At 37.8% G+C, this 9,638-nt stretch overlaps 1 protein-coding gene across 1 annotated transcript in view; it reads right to left on the bottom strand.

Annotated features, from left to right (window-relative positions):
- The window catches only part of LOC104986340 (membrane cofactor protein-like), a 43,081-nt gene that overhangs the window by 23,036 nt on the left and 10,407 nt on the right, over positions 1 to 9,638 (bottom strand). The window contains exon 3 of the mRNA XM_010836876.1: positions 3,872 to 4,054. Within this exon, the coding sequence (XP_010835178.1) occupies positions 3,872 to 4,054 (183 nt within the window). The remainder of the gene's footprint in view (positions 1 to 3,871; positions 4,055 to 9,638) is intronic.

The raw sequence follows: 9,638 nt of genomic DNA, 5'->3' as shown, positions 1-9,638 counted from the left end.
ACCCACTCTAGTGTTCTTGCCTGGAGAATCCCAGGGATGGGGGAGCCTGGTGGGCTGCTGCCTATGGGGTCGCACAGAGTCGGACACGACTGAAGCGACTTAGCAGCAGCAGCAGCAGCAGCAAGTAGGTAAGATAAAGAGGTACTCAACCTGTCGAGCTTGGCACTGTGGTTGTATTTGGACGAGGACCTGGAAAAATAAATTTAATTCATCAGTCTCATCAGTACAAAATTATAGAATTGATTTTGGTTTTTCAGTTTTTAAAAAATTATTTCTCAAAATGAAAAATAAATGTATTTTCCCAATTCTGTTATTCTACTTCTGGGAAGTTAACCTAAATATACATTTATATAAGTACATAAAATTGTATGCATAAGAATGTTCACCATATAGCTGTGTATTATGTAGAAGGTAACAAATAATAAATTATAAAAATCCTGTCTTCCTACTCTTTCTCTTGTTCTTGCTTCTGCTGCAACCAAAGAAAAGAAGATAGAGACAGCAGCTCTGAAGTCAGGAAGACAATTCCTTCCACCATATCAGAATAGTCTCTCAAGTCTTAGGAAGAGTAGCTGATCAGTTCCTGTCCCTGCCAGAAAACCTCCATTTCATTTCAATAAATAAGGACAAATCTTACAAATGTATGTTAGATACTACTTTGTAATTAAAAGTTATAAAGCAATCTGCTGGGGACCAGCCCCAGCTGATCCAGGGTATTCGAAGGAGAGACGGCCTAGGCGACTATTTATATGCTAATTAGAGATATAAAGAATAATAGAATGAGGATAGCTCAGTAGGAAAATTCAGTGGAGAAAAGAGGCTGAGTAGCTTGGTTTACGCGGGAGACCAATAAAACTTCAAGACAAGAAGTTTGCACCACTTATGTAGGCCGCAGGCGCCCTCTCGAATAGCGGAAGGTGCCTCACCCTAGACACCTTCTCGAGTGGGTCTTAGAAGCCCAGGCATAATTAGTAAGCGTGGTGGGTTCCGCGCTCCAGATGGAGACTCAGCTGGAAGTTAAAGGGAAGAATGACATGGGGAGACCAAGCGTTGGTGAGCAAGGCCCGTAGCTTTATTTTTAACAGGGGCTTTTATACCCTAAGTTACACATAGAGGATAATAGGGGATGCAAAGTCAGCAGTCTTTGATTCTTATCAAAAACCAGGGTTTCTTTCCTGCAAATTTATCGTATACAAATGGTTTAGGTGATTTGCATCATCTTCTGGCCAGAAGGCCTACTAACATTTTATGACTCTTGACAAGGACTTATCAACAAAGACTTATTTTCTCTAACAGTAATTATTTTAAGGTTTGGCGCCATCTTCCAAAGATAAAATTGCATTCCTATAGGGCGGATGTGTAATGGGCTTACAACAAAGAAAAGAATTTATTACCTTAAGGGTCTAAAGTTACTAACACCAAGGCCACTACTTATTTTTTTCTATATACCAACTATTAATTAATACACATTCAAAGATACAATTCAGGGGATGTGAAAACTTGGCAACAAGCATTGACTCATCAATGAAATCCTTTACTAGTTTATTCTGACAGTTTTTAACTCTCTGAGAGGCTCTAAGCTATTTGAATATCTTAAGCTTCCTGTGCCTCTGGAGGCTAGGAGACCGTAAACAATCGTAAGCATAGCTGTAGGAGTCCGGGTAAACTTGTCAGGCGAGTTAGAGAGCCATCTGAGGGGTTTGGATTTAAACACTCCTAATTGCCCAGGAACTTTATTAATTGGAGCTGTAAGTTGACTCTTTGACAGAGAGAGCGAGAGATGGTGGTGGGGGACAGCCCCCAGTAAAGTCAGAGGTGAGAGCACAAAGCAATAAAGTAGGCAGACTCTGGTTTTTTGGGGGGAAAATGCTCGAGAATATCCGGGCGGACTCCTGAGGCTCGATCCCGCCTTTGCGTATGCCGAGCCTCCTTCCTCATGACCTTTGTCACGAGCGGAATGCCTCACCGGCTCCCGGCAGCAATCTATATTCAATAGTATAAAATCTTACAATTTTATACAAGTGACTAGTAAAATAAGACAAAAAAACCTAAAAGAAAATTCCACTTCATGTTAAAAGGGCTTTAACTTACAATGAGTTCTGATAAGTTAACAAGAAAATACTTCTGAAACCACACAGAAAAAATGAACAGAGGTCCAAAAATCAGTGAAAGTAGATTAAAAAATTCAGCTTCATTGATAATTAAAAATGCAAAATTAGCACAGGATATCATTTTTCACCCATCACCTTATTAAGTTCTAGCTATGTAGACAGGATAAAGAGGTACCGGACCTGTCGAGCTTGGCGCTGTGGTTGTATTTGGACGAGGACCTGGAAAAATAAATTTAATTCATCAGTCTCATCAGTACAAAATATAGAATTGATTTTGATTTTTCATTTTTTAAAAGATTATTTCTCAAAATGAAAAATAAATGTATTTTCCAAACTGTGTTATTCTACTTCTGGGAAGTTAACCTAAATGTATGTATACAAGTACATAAAATTGTACGCATAAGAATGTTCACTATAGCTTTGCATTATGTAGAAGGTAACAAGTAATAAATCATAAAAATGCTGTCTTCCCACTCTTTCCCTTGTCTCTTGCTTCTGCCGCAACCAAAGAGAAGAGACAGCAGCCCTGAAGTCAGGAAATATCAAAATAGTCGTTCAAGTCTTAGGAAGAGTAGCTGATCAGTGGTCGCTGCCAGGAAGTCTCTATTTCATCTCAGTAAGTAGGGACTTTTCCTGCCCTTCAGTTGTTATAAAACTTATTTTCCGCTGCCACACACACACAAAAAAGCCAAGTAAAGAGAAAAATAATGATTGCATGGGTTGGTGGATGTTGGGGGTGAGGAGTAGAAACACCAGTCTTGTTCTGAAGACAGCAGAAATTCCTCAGTTAAAATTACACTATTTAAAAAGAACCAAATTCCTTATTGGCAGGAAAATGAAACACATTCCTGGACCCAGATGATACTCTGTACAGGTGTCAACAGGTCACTTTTAAAATGAATAAATGATCAATGTTGATGATACAGAAAACATACATGTTAAAAAACAGAAGCTGTGGATCTTCCTCTACACTAATACTAATTACAGTGAAACTGGGCATCAGGTGAGCTCTGTTTAAGAGCTTTCTAGACACGAGGCGCTGTGCTCAGTGCTTTAAATGCATCCCATTGTAACTTTGCTATCACACAGTGAGGGAGGCACCCCATCATCACGCGTGTACGTACACAAGTTTATACACATTACCTAAGTTTACACGTCTGGTTTAGTAAGTAATTTTAGACTAAGTACAAAAATGGTTGTGAATGCATTCTCCCTCCTTCTATGACCAAAAATTACAGCGAGTGTAAGTCACCAGACATTTAAAAGATTTTGAAAATTCACAAAGAATTTAAAGGATATTGACAAATATGAGCAGGACTTTATGAAACCTGAAGCATGGGTAGTTGAAGGCTCAGTAGGAACAGCAACTGGCACTGGAAAACAAAAATATAAACTCATTGAATTACTTGGAATTTACCACTTTCTGTTCATTTACACACTTATTTATGTAAAAATGCAATTGCTTTAATTTACACTGAAAAATTTTTCCTATCCATTTTACATGTAAAGATGCTGAACAAGAGAAATGTATGCATCTGTGATGTACATACATCACATTTTAAGAGCCTATAAAAGCACAGAAAGATCAAAACAGCAGCTTTCTTTGTGAATTAGTTGGCATGCATGTAACATGGAAATGGCTATAAGACAGATATGAGCACCAAAAGTGTTTCTTCTCTGTTATTCTGTATCATTGAAATTTATTGTCAAAAAAAAAAAAAAAAAAACCAAACCCAATAAGGAGAAAGACACCTTCGTACCTTTAGTACACGTTGGTAACTTGGGCTCCCAAACACTGTTTGCATTACAGACAATTGTGCTGCTGCCATGAAGGTAAAAACCCTGGTTACATTTAAATACAACTTGTGCTTTGTAGTAAAATTTTCTTCTAAATCCCGATAATATCATTCCATGTTCAACAACTGGATAGTCACATTTGACCACTGAAAAGTGGAGAAATTCCAAAATTAATGGAAATCTGCTTCACATAGGAGCAAAAATCTAGTGCAAAGTAATAATTACCGGTGGGAAGAAAGAAGCAAGGAATGAAAGGCAGGGTGTTAATTAGAAAAAAAAAAAAAAGTCTTTATTTGTGCATTCAACTTCCAGGGAAACAGATTTAGAGGGATCTAATAATGTTTTTCTACTAGGAACAGACTATCATTATAGTTTATTGACTTCTCTACATTTTTTTTTTCCCCAGTGCTGACAAGTTTTGAAAAGGTCTGACTGTCAGATACAAATTCAGGGTAAGTTCAAAAGTGACTTTTGATATTCTTCAGCTCTAGGATTTTTTTCAGCTCATGCTGAGACTAATTACATACCTTGTTCTTTTAGAAAGATAGTAAAGACTTTTGGAGAAGGTAATAGTTGGGCTCAAATTTAAAAGTTTAAAAGAAGCCAGTTATGAAAAAAATAAAAAAGTTTTCATATGGCAAAAACACACAGGAATTGCGATGTTCAAGAAATACAAAGGCCAATGTAATTAGGACAGCGTTTTCCAAACATTTTGGACTACAATCAAGAGATCAGGAAACAATTTTTAAGTTGTAAAGCAGTATACAAGCACGCAGACCCAAGATCAGGTTTCAAGTTAATACTTAGCTTCACACCAGTGTGCTCTGCTACTTCCCATTCTACTCTGCTTCTCCAGACTTCCCTGGTGGCTCAGAGGTTAAAGCGGCTGCCCGCAATGCGGCAAACCTGGGTTCGATCTCTGGGTTGGGAAGATCCCCTGGAGAAGGAAATGGCAACCCATGCCAGTACTCTTGCCTGGAGAATCCCATGGACAGAGATACAGTCCACAGGGTTGCAAAGAGTCAGACACAACTGACTGACTTCACTTTCTCTTTCTGCTTCTCCAGAAGTAAATTACAGATCATGACACTCTAGCTTGACTTCAGGATCTACGAATAGGTTTTGCAGAACTTGGAAACAAAGCAAAACCAAAAAGCGCTGGACTGGGCAGTGACTTCAAGAGAATATCTTATGAGATTAAATCTGCAATAGATGCAAGTGAAAAAGCGGAGGTGGTAGTCACTCAGCCTTGTCCGACTCTCTGAGACCCTACAGACTGTAACCCGGCAGGTTCCAATTGACAGGAAATTCTCGCTTGTTTCCAGAGCGGGATGATTATGATAAGGATGCTATGAACATTCTCATGGAGGTTTCCATCTGTACATGTTTGCACTTGACTTGGATCGCTGAGTTATTCCTTGAAGTGTTAGTCCCTCAGTCACGTCCAACTCTTTGCAACCCTATGAAACATAGCCCACCAGGCACCTCTGTCTACGGGATTCTCCAGGCAAGGATACTGGAGTGAGTTGCCATGCCCTTATCTAGCGGATCTTCCTGACCCAGGGATTGAACCCTTAAGTGGATGCTTAACTGTATAAAATATTGCTAAATTGTGTTCCAAAATGGTCATACCACTTTGCATTCTTAACAGTAATGTATTGGAGTTTCAAATACATCATATCCGTACCAAAATATGGAATTGTTAGTTACTGTTTTTAATTTCAGGCATTCTAATAGGTTTTAGTGGTTTCTCATCATGGTGTTAAATTAAGTTTCTGTTATTACTGATGATATTGAGCAACATTTCATATACTTCACTGGCATTCACATTTCTTCTTGGGTGAAAAAATTCCATTCAAATATGTTCCCCCCTTTTTTTTGTAAATTGGGTTGCTTCTTTCATATTGTGTTTTAAGAGTTCTTTGTTTATCATAGTTTGAAGTCCATTCAGAAATGTCCTTGGCAAACATTTTATCCCAGTCTATGGCTTTTTTTTTTTCTTTCTCCAATGTGTTTGAGAGCAGCAGTTCTGAGATTTTAAGAAGTCTGGTTTATTTATTTTTCTTTAAAGGATAATGCTTCTAAGGTTTTCAGAGCAATCTTTGGTTACTCATAAATATTTTCTATCTCTTCCCATAAAGTCTTAGAGTTTAGGTCTCACATTTGAATCTATGATCAAATATCTTTTCCAATCACAAATCAACCGCAGAAGAAAACTGGAAAAAAATGCCACATGGAAACCAAAAAACAGGTTACTAAACAGTCAGTCATTCACTGAAGAGATCAAAAGAATATAAAAATATTTTTAAGATTAATGAAAATGAAAATGGTATGTTTCAAATCTGTGCAACACAGGAAAAGCAGTCTAAGAGAGATTAAAGCCACACAGGTTTACCTCAGGAACAAGGAAAGTCTCAAGTAAACAACTAAACTTACACCCATAGCAACAAAAGAACAACCCTCCCCAAATGTGTACAAGGAAGAAAATAATAAAGAACAGAGCGGAAATAAATGAAATTGAGTAAAAAACAATGAAGATAAGAGATGGTTCATTGAAAAGATAAAATTGACAAACATATAGCCACACTCATCAAGAAACAAAAGAAAGGGTACAAGTAAATGAAATAAAAAATAGACGTTACAACCAATACCACAAAAATACAAAGGATCATAGTGAATACTATGAACAATTATACATCCAAAGTTGGAAAGCCTAGAATAAACGGATAAATTCTCAGAAACATTCACTCTCCCAATACTAAGTCCAGAAGAAATAGAAAATGTGAGTATGCTGACTACTAGTAATGAAATGGAATCAGTAATCAAATAACTCCCACAAACGGAATAAGGATTATGTGGGTTCACAGGTGAATTGCAATAAACATTTAAAGAACAGTTAATTTCTACTTTGAAAGACAGTGTATAGAGATGAATACAGTGAGCCATAGCCTAGGGGAAAATAGAACCACCGTATGATCCAGCAATTTTACTTCTGGGTATTAATCCAAAGAAAACAAAACACTAATTCAGAAAGATTTGTGCAGCACTTTTTTCATTACAGCATTTTTTTACAATAGCTAGCAAGGTAATGCTCAAAATCCTCCTAGTTAGACTTCAACAGTACGTGAACCAAGAACTTCCAGATGTACAAGCTGGATTTAGAAAAGGAAGAGGAACCAGAGGTCAAATTGCCAACATCCGTTGGATCATAGAAAAAGCAAGAGAATTACAGAAAAACATCTACTTCTGCTTCATCGACTACTCTAGAGCCTTTGACTGTGTAGATTACAACAAACTGTGGAAAATTCTTAAGGAGATGGGAATACCAGATCACCTTACCTGTCTCCTGAGAAACCTGTATGGAGGTCAAGAAGCAACAGAACTGGATAAGAAACAATAAACTGGTTCAAAATTGGGAACAGAGAACGTCAAGGCTGTATATTGTTACCCTCATCATTTAATGTATATGCATACTACATCATGTGAAATACTAGGCTGGATGAAGCTCAATATGGAATCAAGATTGCCAGGAGAAATATCGATAACCTCAGATATGCAGATGACACCACCTAATGGCAGAAAGCTAAGAGGAACTAAAGAGCCTCTTGATAAAGGTGAAAGAGGAGAGTGAAAAAGCTGGCTTAAAACTCAACATTCAAAACAAGAAGATCATGGGCATCCAGTCCCAGCACTTCACGGCAAAAAATAGAAACAGTGACAGACTTTATTTCCTTTCTCCAAAATTACTGTGGACAGTGGTTGCAGCTCTGAAATTAAGACGCTTGCTCCTTAGAAGAAAAGTTATGGCAAACCTAGACAGTGTATTAAAAAGCAGATACATTACCTTGCCAACAAAGGTCCTTCTAGTCAAAGCTATGATTTTTCCAATAGTCATGTATGGATGTGAGAGTTGGACCATAAAGAAGGCTGAGTGCCAAAGAATTGATGCTTTTGAACTGTGATGCTGGAGAAGACTCTTGAGAGTCCCTTGGACTGCAAGGAGATCCAACCAGTCCATCCTAAAGGAAATTAACTCTGAATATTCATTGGAAAGACTGACACTGAAGCTGAAGCTCCAATACTTTGCCCACCTGATGCGAAGAGCCAACTCACTGAAAAAGACCCTGATGCTGGGAAAGACTGAAGGCAGGAGGAGAATGGGACGACAGAGGGTGAAATGGTTGGATGGCATCATCGACTCAATGGACATGAGTTTGAGCAAGCTCTGGGAGATAGTGAAGGACAGGAAATCCTGGTGTGCTGGAGTTCATGGGGTTGCAAAGGGTCGGACACGACGTAGTGACTGAACAACAAGATATGGAAGCCGCCTGAGGGTAGTAATGGATGAAAAAGATGTGGTATGTATACAATGGAATATTACACAGTCATAAAAGGAATGGAATCTTTGCATTCAGGACAGCATGGATGCACCTAGAGGATATTATGCAAAGTAAAATGTCAGTCAGAGAAAGACAATACCACATGATTTCATTTATATGTGGGATCTACAAAATAAAACAAATGGACTAACAAAACAAAACATAAATAGGTTCATGGGTACAGAGAACAAGTGATAAACTGAGAGGAGGTGGTTGGGAGGATGCACAAAATAAAAGAAGTGGATTAAAAGGCACAGACTTCCGGTTATCAGATAGATAAGCTATGAGGTTACGACATACACAATAGACACATCATGGTGATCAACTTGCTTTGATCTTGTAAATGTCAAATCGCTGTCTTGTACGCAATCTGGTTTTGGCCTCAGAGCAATGCTGTCCTCATGAAACGAGTTGAGGATTCCCACTTCTTATATTTTCTTAAGGCTTTGTGTAGAACTGCTACCATCTATTCCTTAAATGTTTGGTAGAATTCCCCAGTGAGGACACAGGGTTTATAGTGCTCTTCGGGAGAAGGTTTAAGTTGTCAAATTTATAGGCATACAGTGGTTTGTTTTCTTCCTTATTATTCTTCAAATGTCTGTAGGATATTTTGTGATATTCTCCTTTTCACTCTTGTTATTGGTAATTTGTATCTTTTTTCCTGTCAGACTGTCTGTAAGTTTATCTACTTCATCTATTTTCTCTAAGAACCAGGCTGATTTCTTTGATTATCCCTGTTTTGTGTCTCTTCTCAATTTCATGGATTTCTAACTATTATTTCCTTGTGTTTTCTTGCTTTGGGTTTAATTTGTTCTTCTTTTTTAGTTTCTTATGGTAGAACTTAGATGATTGATCTGAGAATTTTCTAACATAAGTATTTCACACTAAAAATATCTTTCTGAACAATACTTTTGCTGTATCCCATCTTTCGATATATTGATCTGTTGTGTTCTAATTTCTATTTGATTCAAAACACTTTCTAGCTGTCCTTTTGACTGCTTCTTTGACTCATAGGTTCCTTAGTAGTGTCTTGCATACTTTTCAAATATTTGGGAATTATACATATAACTTGCTTTTTCTATGATCCAGCGAATGTTGACAATTTGATCTCTGGTCCCTCTGCCTTTTCTAAAACCAGCTTGAACATCTGGAAGTTTATGGTTCACGTATTGCTGAAGCCTGGCTTGGAGAATTTTGAGCATTACTTTACTAGCATGTGAAATGAGTGCAACTGTGCAGTAGTTTGAGCATTCTTTGGCATTGCCTTTCTTTGGGATTGGAATGAAAACTGACCTTTTCCAGTCCTGTGGCCACTGCTGAGTTTTCCAGATTTGCTGGCATATTGAGTGCA

The sequence above is a fragment of the Bison bison genome, unplaced genomic scaffold (genome assembly GCF_000754665.1).
Source record: "Bison bison bison isolate TAMUID 2011002044 unplaced genomic scaffold, Bison_UMD1.0 scf7180017864067, whole genome shotgun sequence".
Taxonomy (NCBI): domain Eukaryota; kingdom Metazoa; phylum Chordata; class Mammalia; order Artiodactyla; family Bovidae; genus Bison; species Bison bison.
This window is presented reverse-complemented; position numbering and strand designations above follow the sequence as displayed.